Source organism: Panulirus ornatus, chromosome 33, assembly GCF_036320965.1.
Source record: "Panulirus ornatus isolate Po-2019 chromosome 33, ASM3632096v1, whole genome shotgun sequence".
Taxonomy (NCBI): Eukaryota; Metazoa; Arthropoda; class Malacostraca; order Decapoda; family Palinuridae; genus Panulirus; species Panulirus ornatus.
This window is the reverse complement of record NC_092256.1, coordinates 18,137,708-18,153,327: the sequence shown is the minus strand read 5'-3', so window position 1 is coordinate 18,153,327 and position 15,620 is coordinate 18,137,708. Positions and strand designations below refer to the sequence as shown.

The 15,620-nt window shown below is 36.6% G+C and overlaps 1 protein-coding gene across 5 annotated transcripts in view; it reads right to left on the bottom strand.

The window, feature by feature from the left end:
• The window catches only part of LanA (laminin subunit alpha), a 119,522-nt gene that overhangs the window by 35,044 nt on the left and 68,858 nt on the right, over window positions 1-15,620 (bottom strand). For all 5 annotated transcript variants that reach the window (XM_071681747.1, XM_071681748.1, XM_071681750.1 and 2 more), the window contains 11 exons: window positions 14,539-14,701; window positions 14,174-14,328; window positions 13,439-13,581; window positions 13,136-13,275; window positions 11,893-12,026; window positions 10,506-10,649; window positions 9,253-9,452; window positions 6,925-7,133; window positions 5,443-5,684; window positions 500-729; window positions 87-368 (listed from right to left, as the gene is read on the bottom strand). In XM_071681747.1, coding sequence (XP_071537848.1) covers window positions 87-368; window positions 500-729; window positions 5,443-5,684; window positions 6,925-7,133; window positions 9,253-9,452; window positions 10,506-10,649; window positions 11,893-12,026; window positions 13,136-13,275; window positions 13,439-13,581; window positions 14,174-14,328; window positions 14,539-14,701 — 2,042 coding nt within the window. The remainder of the gene's footprint in view (window positions 1-86; window positions 369-499; window positions 730-5,442; window positions 5,685-6,924; window positions 7,134-9,252; window positions 9,453-10,505; window positions 10,650-11,892; window positions 12,027-13,135; window positions 13,276-13,438; window positions 13,582-14,173; window positions 14,329-14,538; window positions 14,702-15,620) is intronic.

Here is a 15,620-nt window from a genome sequence, read left to right as displayed (position 1 = left end):
TTGCAAATTTTATGGATGTTATCATATTTGTAAGAAGTTCTGAAAAACATCCAAGGTAACTAACAACATGTAAAGATTTTACCAACCTCTCCAAAGCCCCTCGCTGACGATTATTGTTAGTGCCATCAGTCATGAAGTTCCATAGTCCAATGGGATGGTCATTCACACGAAGATCTTCCACCTGACCATAGAAGGAAGTACTGGCAATGGCACCATCAACTTTCACACTAGCTGGGATTCCACCAACATAAATTTTTGACACTTTAGGATCAAGATTAAACACAGAAAACCTGCCAGGTAATACAGTCTCCACTGGTTCACCCTCCATTTCTTCACGATGTACAGACAATTTCACCACCTTCCCTATTCTGTAAAAAAATGAATACATACATATTTTTATATATAGTGTTTTGAGGGAGAACAGTGAATAATCAATGAGTAAAGTAACAAGAAGCTATGCTACAAATCAATAAATCAAGCTTTAGGATGTCTTATTTACCTTTCTACAACGATCTTACTCCAAACATCATCTGCAATGAACAGTTTGTTGTACTCAATAGAGTGAGCACCAGCCCCAAGATCCATAGTAAGTCGGACAAAGCCATGGTCCACCTCAAGGGCCATGAAGTCATCAGTTCTTGTACGTCGCATCCGCTGACTGTGTCCAACAGGTGTACCCATGAACATTATGAGTCCTGAAGGTTCATTTGTTTTAACAAATACTGACAGCTGAGGAAATAAGAAATGACCACTTATTAAAAATAGGCAATGTGAGTTTCCATTTCCTACAGCAGGGATACTCAATTACTATCAGAGAAGGTTCATTATACAAAATTCCTAGATGGCTGAGGTCCAGATGAAAGGATTCACTTCAAATAACATAATAGAAATAAACAAAAGTGTGCGTTACAATTTACTTAAGGCTGATGTGGGCTCTCATAATAACTGGAAAAACTATTCTAAGGAAGTTAATACAAGAGGCAATTTTATGAAATGCTACCAATTACAGTACTGTAAAAGAAAACCATCCTTAAGTTCTTTTATTCTTTTTCTTATGAGTGCATTATAGTACAGGGAGGGAAGAGGTCTGCACTGAAGCCCACAGCAGTCTGAATCCAGACTGTGGTTCCCAACTGAGTAGCCCTGTCCAATAATGTCAGAAATTTGGTATATTTATATGGAAATTTGCCTTTTCATGAATACATGCACAAAGATTGTAAAAAAAAAAATGTAACTAAATAATGCAAGTGCACCTGATTTCTTCAGCACAAATTTGGCAAAAGCAGTAAGTTAAACCTAAATTTTCATGTACATAAATTACCTGTATATCTTCTGATCTATGTAAAACCAATTATTTTCTTACTCTCCCACAATCAAGGTGGTTTAGGAAAATCTTTGCTACCATAATCATGGTACATCTCTGAAGAGTATGCCACACATACATCCTTCATGACATGTATACACCCGCTGCTTCTCGGCATTCTTTTTTGTTTTCCATTTCACGAGTTGTCAAGCAATTCACTTGCTACACTATATCATTAATTCACCAAGTAACCACTCTACATAACCAAACCACACGAATAATCCACTATTTACTTTATATGCCTCCTCTCTTAATTCAGTAATATTCAATCTATACTTATATTTCTGATGCCTTTTCCCTTCTGGAACTCCCTCAAGGGGCTAGCCAATATAATCCCACATTTCATTAGAATGTGACAGTACTAAGTGTAGGAATGTTTCTAATAAGCCATAAACAACACACAATGACCAATTCTGCCAAGAAACCTAAAACATTAAACATGGAAAAACTCCTTTCACTTTTCATCTCTATTGCAAGTATGCTATATATGAGGTGAAATACTCCATCAAAAAGTTCTCTTCATCTTCCACTAATAAGTCTTTCTTGTCCCTGGCTAAAATCCTTAATATTCTCTCGTCCCCTGATACAACTCTTACAAACCCTATGCTTCCCCCTATTATCTCTTTTCAATCTTAATAGCTTTGCAGGTAAGGTGAACAGATAGCATCCCTCCTCATGTTTTACAGAAGTGTGATTCTGGAGTTGCAAGCTTATCCAATTTGCCTCATTCTGAAAAGCATAACTTTTCCCTCTTCTTGGAGGCATGCATTGGTAGTCTATCCAAAACAAAGGTGACTTTTCTAACCCATCCAAACACTTTTACTTTTATCATCTCAGAAGTCTATGAATCTCCCAACTCTCACTCCCTTAAAGGACTTGAATCGCAGTCATTTCTCTGATCGTCACTATGACTTTTGCAAGGTAAGATCCAAAGTCACTAATGATAACTCATCCCCATGAGAGACTTTGGTTCCTATACTGGGGCCTCTAACATCTTGAAAATGCTTACCAAATTATGAGGCTATCATTAGCTCTACTGGCAATCCTGTTTTGGCTTTCCTATCTCACTTTATTCTTATGTATCAAGCTTCCTCTCTGGATGGTCTCTGTAACTGTTGATATCTCAATTTCTCACTTTCCCTGTTCACAGCAAAGCTCCTCTGGATTCTATTTTGCTTCTATACAAGCCCTGCTAAGCTGGCTAAATTTCATCACAGTTACTCATGCATACTCCTCTTTACTGATGATTGCCTTTTTTTTTCGATATTGTTGATGACCCTACATCATTCCGTCTTTTTTGTTCACTGCAAATTCTATCTTGTCAAAATCATCAGTATAAACTAAGAGTCGGACAAGGTTTTCCACAGGGGCAGACATAACCTATTAAATTTCAACATCTCTAAATCCTAATTTTGTTCTTGTTCTCTCTCTTTACTCCTTACAAAGTTCTTGTCTCCTTTGATATATTTCATAATCCCACCATCAAACACATTAAACATAAATGGTATTACCATAACATATAAGCAATCTTGGAAAAAACTGGAAGTCCTGCTTAGATGCTAAAGATTTTTCTCATCTGATCATCTCACACTGCACAAAGGAATGGACTGATTCATATTCCTAATGAGAATTGCTCTCACATGCAGTTCTCGCTCTTCATACCTACTTAAACTGAATCCAAAGTGCTGTGGTTTAATTCATCAATACCTTCAATCTAGCCTCAATATATGACCCACTTGTCTTACAATGTAATGTTTGTACTCTTTCCAGCTTTTATAGACATAACTTTAGTTCCAGCTCCCAAGAAAAGGTTACTGCTGTGCCTCTCCTCTTTGTTAAACCATGTAATACTTAGTAAGCCATTGCACCACATGATCATTGCAAGGCCACTGCCAAAGAGTGGCCTATTATGATCTTTGTTTCTATCCCTACAGTCCCAGGCTTTAGTACATTTTACTTTCCGGTATTTTTTCCAAATTGTTAGCCTCTGCTCCTCTAAAAAATACAGGTTTTCAGATTCTTAAAACACTTTCAGACTCCTCTTCTCTCTTTACTTCTTCAGCCCTCTTTTGTTTCATTTAAGGCCTGTCCTCACTACAGATGCCTTCTGCCAGTGGTCTGTTAAGGGTAAGACACTAAAGGCAAAGAAGCGACAATGAACTACACCAGTTATAGAGACTTTTGCTGTGGCCACTCCTTTGAAGAAATTCCCAGAGGGAACATTTCAATACTCTGTCTCCTATCTTCTCTCTTATCTTTAAAATCTTTGATCTCTTTCTCTGTTCAACTAATCAAATTTCAAATTCTGATTCCTTTTCCTCATACCTTATCATCTAACATCTATTTACATGCATATTCAGTTTTCTTGAAACACCTCCAAAGTGCTTCACTACTACTTGTTAACTCTCCTGCCAGTCCTTCTATCATCATTACTGACATAGTGAAACCCCTGTAACTTATAATGTCTTGCAACACTAATACTGCACAAATTCTTTCACTCATACTGATGTATCTCTTATTAAACCATGAACATAAATACTGAATAGCTATAGCAATATAAAGCACTGGTGCCTTATTCCTTGCACTCAGTCCACTGTCAGTTCATAGGCATAGTCTTGTCTTTCCATAAAAGCCCATCCACTCTTTGAATAACATATTAGACCCACGCTGTCATCAAGTAGCTCTCTTTCACACTCTTTATTACCACTCAAATCTATCCAATAATATGAAGTAAGATGACCTGTATTACTTGTTTGGGTGTAACTTCTCTCACTGTTATCTTCCCTAGAAGCCACACTCTATGATCAACACAATCTTTTCTGTTCTCAACTACACTGGCTTTTACAAGTTCTATTTTCTAAGAATGGAAGAGCATGCTCATTCTCTCCAAACACAACCACTGCCATGTACAAAACAATATACAAAACAATGCTAATTTGATGATTAGAAACTGAAACTAGCAGTTTGAACAGAAAGTAACAGCATTTTCAAAATAGATGAAAATTTGCTCATCAATAAAAACATGTGAATGAAATTCTGCAATGGTTTGCCTTCGCTATTCATTCAACTATTTTCATTCAAATATCTAACATATGTAGGAAACCTTCAAACACAATTCTTTTTAAATTGGATAAACGGTACTTATCAACTGCAAGTACTTACTAATGAAAATAAATCCTTGCACTTCATATATAAGTTAATGAAGTAAGCCTTTTCATTAATAATTTTGGTAACTATCAAGACAATTAACTAACTTGTAAAGAGTTAGCATAGGAAATTTAAGTGTTATATTCATACAGTATAAGAGCAATTATTTCCAAATTTGTGGACTCTAAACACAAGCCTAAAAATGAAATGGACAAACTGCCATCAGGGAAGTTAGGCACAGAATCAGCTCCATTAAAGAGAAAGGCTTGCTACCACTTACCTCTCAGTATCTCATAATGTAAGACAATAACACAATAAATAATGTAAAACAATAACACAATAAATAACAATGTAAAACAATAACAATAAATAACAATGTAAAACAATAACACAATAAATAATGTTTGTGATCATCTTGTTTGTCAACCCAAAATTATCTACGTTTTTTGCACATACTGTAATGCTTACATTGCATATCTATCTATCAATTTATCTACATCTATGATGTCTTTTTACTATTGGAAGTCCCTCAAGGGGGTAGCCATGGTGAAAGTCTCAATAACTGGTAAACTCTAGTGCTATTTTTAATCTTTAGTACCTCACCTGTAATGGGCCATTGGCAAAGGGCAATTTGCAGTGTTTTCAGAAACTCCTACCTACTGTTCCTACCAATTACTTCTACCTTTTGGGTCTGTCTAATGTTCCAACCTATTACTTATACCTTACGCATATTTGTTCTCAATGGAACTGGACAGGTTGTTCCCAAAGCATGACTCATGTACTGCTTAAGTACAAGATAAGGGCCAAAAAAAAATTCTAGTTGAACCTCTGATATTAATAACATCTGTAATTAAGAGATGTCATAAAAGACCTTACTCAAAGTACTCCATGCTATGGGAGAATTCCTAACTCAATACACTCAGAATACCTACTTTTGTAGAGGTAGCAGCCTTTGTGAGATCTGTTGGATTCTCCAGTTCAATAGTGGTATTGGGCAGGAATGATACTCCCACTTTGATCTTGTTAGCCAACTCACGTGTCTTCTGAATAGTAAGACGCAGCTTCTCCAGACGATCCCCAACATCAATACCAAGATTCTGAATTCCCTCTTTCTGTGCACGTAGACGTACAGTCGTTTCAGTCATTTCAGGGATAATCTGCTCCACTCGTTCCACTGCAAAATTGGAAATTATATATACCACATTTACATAAAGAAAAACATGAATTAAACACTGTTCTTATGCAGATCACAAATTAAAAACATTTGGAAAGCAACCTAGACAAGCAAAAATATTCTTTTGTTTACATTAAACAGGAAAATAATCATATTATGGATACAGAGGAAATAAAGGTTTCCAAGAATTCTAAATATTTTCAATATATAAAAAGATTCAGTCAGCACATCATGACTAGTACTTATGATGGAATTTAAAGAGCTTGATACCTCCTAAAGTACTGGAAAACACTTATCCTGTGATCTAGATATGAACATTCCCTTAACTCTTAATGGTCTATCTCTCAGGCAGCACAATATACATGATCCTAAAGATGTGACATGTAAAAGCATTTATCTAAGTTATGAATAAGATACTTTAACGTTTGTCAAAAGTGAATTCAAATCCAGCAGTAAGTCTTTACCTATGTTATGACCAATTCAAAACTTGCAAATACTCATTACTACATGGTGAGTTCAAAAATTTCAATAAATTTTCTATAGAAACAGTGTCTATGGTACTGCGGAAAAGTATCCTGATAAGAATTTAAACTGTAAGCTTTAATTCTTAGGGAATATCAGCATCCCACCTGCCAAGGAAAGCAGTGTCTTGAGACATCTCCAGCTAAGATATAAAGCTTATCAAATTAGTGGTACTAGAAATATCTCCAGCAAAGAACTGCAAGATTCAAACCAAAATTAAATGAACTGATTTAACATAAACAGCAGAAAAAGGCTACACACATTCAATCTTGTTTTCTGGAGGAAATGGACGGACATCACCATAGCTTTCAAAATCATAAATTGTGCTGTGCTCAGCTATGATCTATCTGCAGAATCAAGACATGCTGAAAGCTGATAAATCAAAAGCTAGGAGCATATCAGAATTGGCAGATTATGACATATCTGATTACAGCATCTCATACTAGCAATTGGAGAAACCTATGAGAAGAGTTCAACATAATAAGGCAGAACCTATGGTGCTCTCAGTTTCAACCCCAAGTGATGAGTAAAATCTCTTTCTTAATGATCACAAAAGTTTGATAAATACCAGTGGAATGATTATCTAAGTGCAATCCTGGAAAAGTGCCCGTAAGATGACAAGGGTAAAATAGTAATGCACTATGAAAACACCTGATGCTGATCTGCCCACCGATAAGAAAGTTAAATAACCTGTTTAGAGTCCCTTTATTCTACTAACCTTGGCCATTAGCTAGCTCTATTGCCTTTTCTCCCTCTGCTACATTTCTCATCAGTGTACGTGCCTCCTCAGCAGCTTTGGATATCAGATCCTCAACACTGACTATGCTACGAATGGCTTCATCAGCTTCTTCCCTAGAATGAACAGCTTCTTCCTCAAGTCTTGTGGCACTTTCTGATATTGCTTCTTGTTGTAAAGAGTCCAATCCACTGTAATTGTTCAATTTATCATAAACAAATAAAAAAGGTACCTTTGAATAATCAAATCTAATATTCCTTTTTGATATGACAGGATCACAGTTCATATATACAAAGACTATATTGTTTATCTATCCAACTGTACCTAATATCTTATTTTCTGTATTCATAGCTAAAGTAAATGATGTATAAAGAACCCTGGGGGAGAACACTAGTAGAGGGATGGACCTTAATGCTCTCATGCTGTTGGAGACGCTTGGCGTCGCCCACCACCCAGGAGAATTTGGTTCACAGAGTGGGAAAAGTGAGGGAAGGACAGATGCTTCCCATGGCCTTTTTAAGTATTTTCAGGGACATTTGATGGAATATCCTCACCTGGCCCCCTTCTCTGTTCCTTCTTTTGGAAAATTAAAAAAAAAACAAGAGGGGAGGATTTCCAGCCCCCCGCTCCCTCCCCTTTTAGTCACCTTCTACGACACGCAGGAAATACGTGGGAAGTATTCTTTCTCCCCTATCCCAAGGGATAATATATATATATATATATATATATATATATATATATATATATATATATATATTTTTTTTTTTTTTTTTTTTCATACTTTGTCGCTGTCTCCCGCGTTTGCGAGGTAGCGCAAGGAAACAGACGAAAGAAATGGCCCAACCCCCCCCCCATACACATGTACATAACGTCCACACACGCAAATATACATACCTACACAGCCTTCCATGGTTTACCCCAGACGCTTCACATGCCTTGATTCAATCCACTGACAGCACGTCAACCCTGTATACCACATCGCTCCAATTCACTCTATTCCTTGCCCTCCTTTCACCCTCCTGCATGTTCAGGCCCCGATCACACAAAATCTTTTTCACTCCATCTTTCCACCTCCAATTTGGTCTCCCTCTTCTCCTCGTTCCCTCCACCTCCGACACATATATCCTCTTGGTCAATCTTTCCTCACTCATTCTCTCCATGTGCCCAAACCATTTCAAAACACCCTCTTCTGCTCTCTCAACCACGCTCTTTTTATTTCCACACATCTCTCTTACCCTTACGTTACTTACTCGATCAAACCACCTCACACCACACATTGTCCTCAAACATCTCATTTCCAGCACATCCATCCTCCTGCGCACATCTCTATCCATAGCCCACGCCTCGCAACCATACAACATTGTTGGAACCACTATTCCTTCAAACATACCCATTTTTGCTTTCCGAGATAATGTTCTCGACTTCCACACATTTTTCAAGGCTCCCAAAATTTTCGCCCCCTCCCCCACCCTATGATCCACTTCCGCTTCCATGGTTCCATCCGCTGACAGATCCACTCCCAGATATCTAAAACACTTCACTTCCTCCAGTTTTTCTTTTCTTTTAAACTATTCGCCATTTCCCGCGTTAGCGAGGTAGCGTTAAGAACAGAGGACTGGGCCTTTTTTGGAATATCCTCACCTGGCCCCCTCTGTTCCTTCTTTTGGAAAAAAAAAAAAAAAAAAAAAAAAAAAAACGAGAGGGGAGGATTTCCAGCCCCCCGCTCCCTCCCCTTTTAGTCGCCTTCTACGACACTGAATTGCAATTTTACCTTCATATATATATATATATATATATATATATATATATATATATATATATATATATATATATATTTATATATATATATATATATATATATATATATATATATATATTTTTTTTTTTTTTTTCATACTATTCGCTATTTCCCGCGTTAGCAAGGTAGCATTTATGAACAGAGGACTGAGCCTTTAAGGAAATATCCTCACTTGGCCCCCTTCTCTGTTCCATATTCCTATGAGTCCACGGGGAAAATGAAACATGAAAAGTTCCCAAGTGCACTTTCGTGTAATAATCACATCATCAGGGGAGACACTAAAGAGAAATATAACAGTCAGTTGATGTATATCAACTGACTTATATATATATATATATATGAAGGTAAAATTGCAATTCAGTACAAGTTCAGATGATTTATCTTATTCATTTAGGATTTATTGTATATATACTCATCTGCATATGAACAGCCTTACAAAGATTTAATTCTGATCAGTAATGCATGAGGGGACTCAGTCAAAACAAAGTTCACCCATATCATTAATTCCATACCTGTCAATGAAAGCAAGGGTGTCACTAATGTACAAATTCATGTCTTTAAGTGTGAGCACATCTTCCTGAGCTTGCATCAGCTGAGGATATAACTCTACTTCAACCTGCTGCACCCTAACCTCTGCTAAAGTATGCTTTTCTTCAGAATCTGCTTGAGATTGTAATGCTTGGTCGCTTACTCCCTCAGACATGACTACAGCCTGCAAAAGTAACAAAAAAACAAGAAAATGAAATGTAAGAATTTACACATGTACGTGTGAATTTTGGTAAATGGTGTGAAAGAAGAAAGTTAAGAGTAAATGTGAATAAGAGCAAGGTTATTAGGTACAGTAGGGTTGAGGGTCAAGTCAATTGGGAGGTAAGTTTGAATGGAGAAAAACTGGAGGAAGTAAAGTGTTTTAGATATCTGGGAGTGGATCTGGCAGCGGATGGAACCATGGAAGTGGAAGTGGATCATAGGGTGGGGGAGGGGGCGAAAATCCTGTGAGACTTGAAGAATGTGTGGAAGTCGAGAACATTATCTCGGAAAGCAAAAATGGGTATGTTTGAAGGAATAGTGGTTCCAACAATGTTGTATGGTTGCGAGGCGTGGGCTATGGATGGAGTTGTGCGCAGGAGGGTGGATGTGCTGGAAATGAGATGTTTGAGGACAATGTGTGGTGTGAGGTGGTTTGATCGAGTAAGTAACGTAAAGGTAAGAGAGATGTGTGGAAATAAAAAGGGCATGGTTGAGAGAGCAGAAGAGGGTGTTTTGAAATGGTTTGGGCACATGGAGAGAATGAGTGAGGAAAAATTGACCAAGAGGATATATGTGTCGGAGGTGGAGGGAACGAGGAGAATTGGGAGACCAAATTGGAGGTGGAAAGATGGAGTGAAAAAGATTTTGTGTGATCGGGGCCTGAACATGCAGGAGGGTGAAAGGAGAGCAAGGAATAGAGTGAATTGGATCGATGTGGCATACCGGAGTTGACGTGCTGTCAGTGGATTGAATCAGGGCATGTGAAGCGTCTGGGTAAACCATGGAAAGCTGTGTAGGTATGTATATTTGCGTGTGTGGACGTGTATGTATATACATGTGTATGGGGGTGGGTTGGGCCATTTCTTTCGTCTGTTTCCTTGCGCTACCTCGCAAACGCGGGAGACAGCGACAAAGCAAAAAAAAAAAAAAAGTGTGAATTTCTCACTAAAATATTATATATACATCAACAGAACTAAGCTTTTACATTACAGCAATAAAAACATATGAAACTTACTTTCAGTGCTGACATATTTGCAGATAGGGAGGCATTATAAGCATCATCAATTGCCAAAACAATATTTTTGTAAGCATTAGCTGCAGCAAGAGCATTCTCTGCAACTTCTCGTGTATCAGCTAACAGATCATCCAATTCTTCAGCCTGAAATAATCATCAAATAATTAACCATGTTTTTCCAGTTGGTATAATACTTCCAGTGGGAGTCATTCAGTCCTGCAATTAAGAGTGAAATACCCATATGTTATACTTGTATGTTTAAAGTGTTTCATACTTATTCATTTCATAATCATTTGCTATCCCTTTGCCTACAGAATGATTATAGAGTATACATTATTTCAAGTGTATAATCCTTTCATCATGTTAAATATTAATTCTGAAACAAAGAAGTGTTTAGGCCCGAAAAACATCCTGCATTTTTTGTCATTTTTCTACAGAAATTAGATTCTCTTGGAAATATCAGTATTGGTCATATTTTCCAAGCTAAGATTCTAGGGTAAAAATGGTTTTGGAACTGCACAGATCTGTAATCAAGGTTGGAAATAATATTATGTTTTAAACAATGTGAAATTGTTTATTTTATATGTATTCATCATCACTGTCCTAAGGATGCATTATAGAATACCTTATATTAACAATACTGGTAGTATTTTCCATGTTGAATACAATTCTAGGGTCAATATTTTGCTTTATGACCATTCAGTTGTGTAATTAAGCTCAATAATTGTGTCTTTAAATCATTGTGTAATTATTCATTCCATGATCATTCACTATTTTCTTACCTATGGATGCATTATAAAAGTGTTTTATATCATCATTTCATGTTGTACTACAATTCTGAAATAAAGCACTTTGGCCAGAAAAATATCCTGCTTTGTCCTTTTTCTTTGGAAATACTTTTGCTATAAAATCTCATCAATGGTCATATTTCCCACAGTGAATAAAATTCTGGGGTTGAAATACTGTTTGAGGGCCATTCTATTCAGCAATTAAGTTCTGAAATACTGATATGTTTGAAATACTGCATAATTATTCATTTCATAATCATTTGCTAATGTTTGACCTAAAGAGGCTTATACAATATTTCACTCATACTTAAAAGATATAAGCCTTTCAATATATCATATTCCAATTTTGAAGCAAAACCATTTTGAGCCAGAAAAATACCCTTTACTACATTTTTTGTCAGTTTCCTTTCTAAAACTTCATTTTCTTTTAAATCTCAGTTCTGGTGAAATTTTCCATGCTAGATAAGGTTCCATGTCAAAATGTTGTTTTAGGACCATTCAGTTTTGTAATTAAGCTTTGAAATGGTTGTGTGTTTGAATATTGCATAACTATTTACATGTCGCAAGCAAAACAATAAAAAGATAAAAAATGAACTTACTCTCACTCTTAGGTGTTCAGCATGACCTTCAGCTTTCTGAGCAGGGAGCTGTGCCTCTTCCAACTCTTGCATCATTATAGCTACGGTGCCATTCAAAGTGGATTTTACTGCACGAAGATGCTCAATTTCCATCACTGTGATAAACACAGAAAATAAGCACTTAACTTTGAGGTGCATCTATCTCTACACACCCTAGGCTATCAATTGTTAGTCATTCACTTAATGCTTAATCAGATAGTGCTCAATGCAGCTAACAAGATTTTCAAAATGATAAGAAGATAAATGATGAGTTGCTAAATGACTGGCTAGGATTCAAAACAATCACATAGTAAACCCTTTCCACAATACTAGTCCACTGTTTGATTTTGTCTTAGTGCCAGATTTCCTCCCTAGCTGAAGAAATAAACTTGAAAGGTATTGCTTATTCTCTTCTCTGTGGTACAAAGATATTGTTGAAAATGCCAAAAAGGCATTTAGATGACATGGTGAAAATGGTGTGATGAACTTTCTGCTCCAACCAATCTATCTCTGTGGTTGTTCATGGATCAGCCTCCCTCCTTTTCCCCATGAACAGCAGTGTCCCTCAAGGTTTTGTCCCATTCCTATACTTTTTCTACTTTTTTCAACGATTTCCTCCACAAATAATCCAATGCACTCTTATGCTGACAGATCAACACTGCATTCATCCACATCCTTCAATTCTGTTCCCTCTTCATCTTGACAATGCTTCCTCAATAAACTCAGACTTGGACAGGATATCACAGTGGGGTAGACAAAATCTTGTTAAGTTTGATGCCTCCAAGACCCAGTTTCTACCCATATCTATTGAAAACTCCTCACAACTCTCATCTCTCCTCTGATGTTTCTGTAATTCCACCTTTTGAATCAATTAACATACTTGGTACTACTGTAACATCCACTATTTCTTGGAAACCCAACATTACAGGAATAGCTAAGTCTGCCTCTACAAAACTGGGTGCCCTGTTTAGATGTCAAAATTTCATTTCTTCTGGAAACATATGATTTAACCTGGTAGTATCTTAAATATACTGAAAATTCACCGTTCTTGGAAAATCATATTTTCAAATCCCATCCTATCAAGATTATTTGCATATAGAAGTGAAAACATGAGAGATAAGTATCATATATGAGGTAAATAGGTGGCTATGTAAAAGAAACCCAAAATTCTCATGAGGGATAGAGCAAGGTTTTAAATGTAAGGTTTGTACAGTGAGATCACTACCAAGAACATCATAGTTGGCCGTTGCATTGTCAAGATTCCTGATGGTCTGGTCAATCAGCTCTTGAGATTCTTCCAAACTCTTTTCAATCTGTCCATCTAGGCGGTGTATTTCACCCAATGTCTTCTTCAATGAATTATATCTGAAAAGAAAACATCACATTATATTATCTGACCCACCAAATCATGCTGCCAGTCTACGTTTCATTATATGATTTAATATCTATCTTCAACATGACAAAGCATGAGAATCACTATAGTTTAACAGAAATAAGCAATCAATGCTAATTAGAAAGCAAAATTTACCCATATAATCTATTGTTACGGATCATTTGCTCTGCATCTGCTGTCTGTTGTTTAGCCTTTTGGATATAACCTCTCATCTCCTCAATCTTGCTTTCAAAATTCTTCAAACGATCTTCATATGATACCATTTCTTCTCTCTGGCCCTAATGAAAGCCATATGCAAATAAGTAATTCTTAGGTTTATAAACATGAGAAGTATATTCCATGTATAGCATCATATGTAAAGGGTGAGGCATTAAAAGCTAAGAAGTTGTACTGGAGTTCACCAGTTATAGAGACTCTTTGCTGTGGCCACCCCCAAGAGAAAGTTCCCAGAAAGAACAGGCATCAGAGACAAAGACAGACATAGAGAGCATCATACAATTTTCCATCTAATCATTTAAATGCTAAAGCACAAAATTCAGTCCTTTTGGATAACTATCTGTGGTTCATATGATCAATGAACACTGACCTCAAGTTATTTTGCAGTCCCTTCCATTTGTTTGCCACAGAACTTCCAATCTGGACCAAGGCTTCTTTGCAAAACATCTTTAAAATATCATCAATGAATGAAATACCAGTGACATTCCAAAAACACCACATACCTGCCTTGGGTCTACAGATGAGCACATGGTGTGCCAGGTGAGCAGTCCCAAACTGCACCATCAGAACACTAATGAGAACATTAATGCAAAAACAAATAAGCATTTTCTTCAAACACATTCAGATTACAGGATAATTTTGACAATGTCTTACCTTGATGGGATCATAAAATGCTTTCATATTCTCCAGCATTTCCTTTGCTTTCTCTAACTCAACTTCAACCTTATCTCGTTGTCCTTCAAAGTTCCGTTTCTCTATTTCTGCTACCACAGCTTCTGCTTCATGGATGGCTTGTTCCAACTGGGCCCCTGAGAAAATTATCTTTATATTTTTTTTTTCTTTCTTACTCTCCTCCTATGGGGGTTTACTTCCCCTTTCTTTTATCAAGAATTCAAGAGTGCTTTTTACACTTATTAGGAGTATCAAATACAAATAGAACATATAAAAGCAAGATGATTATGAATCCAATTTGACCAAAGTAATCTGCAAAAAAAAGTTAGACAATAAAAGAATCTCACCTGTACCAGTTTCCAAACCAATTACAAGTTTGTTGATTCCAGCAATGATCCCTCGAGCTAAACTAAATGCTGCATGAACATCTTCCTGAACCTTTAATGCTTCTACATGAACCGTAAAACTATCTTGACCAGCACTTTCTGCTCGGTCAAACACAATTCCAGTCTGAAAAACAAAAATGAATTACAGTGCAAATTTTCTTTGAAGCACAGCTAAAGTATCCTACAAACAATGTAGAAATAACAGATCCATCAATCAAGTACATATTTCATAATATAAATTCATAATATACAGGACAAGAAAGATCCTTTGCATATTACACACAAGATCTGCATGACAGAAACTTCAGAAAAAACAACTATGTTTCAAGTTCTTTATATCATGATGAACAGCCTCATTTGCAAATATCTAGTCTCTCGATGTCACATATCATGGAATGAACCCAGTGTCTACCATCAACAGACAAAAAGCTTCCTTGACTACTCCATGGTTTATTTCTATTTTCTACTCCTAGTTCAGCCCATTATTGGCAAGTTGTCCTCATACATCACATCCCTCTAATCACTTATCCAAAGTTCAATCCTCACTCTATTAAATCTTCATATCCTTACATCCTAAAGCCTCCTTTACTTCATCCTGTAACCTCCTCATAACTGTTTTATTCACACCAACTTCCAACTTTCTTCTTTTACAACTTCTCTCTCAAACTCTGTTACCAGCATTTGGAGTTTCTTCGTAAAGTATACTTATGAAGTCCACAAACTGCAACTGATTCAAATCTCATACCCTTCCCTATACCTACCTTAATCCAGCATACTGCAAGACCTTTGTATTTACCTCCCTTATCATCCTGATCATAAATTAAACAGCCATGGTGACATTACACATCCCTGATGCAGACCCATTTTCAATGGTACAACTCACCCAGTCCCCTTCCTATTCTTGCACATGACTCATTCTCTTAGTAGCAATTTTTCATTTCATTTAGTAACTTTCCATTTATGACATATTTTCATTGCACCTTTTGTAAGGCATCTCCTTGAACCCTATCATACATTTTCTCCAGATCCATGAGTGCCGAACA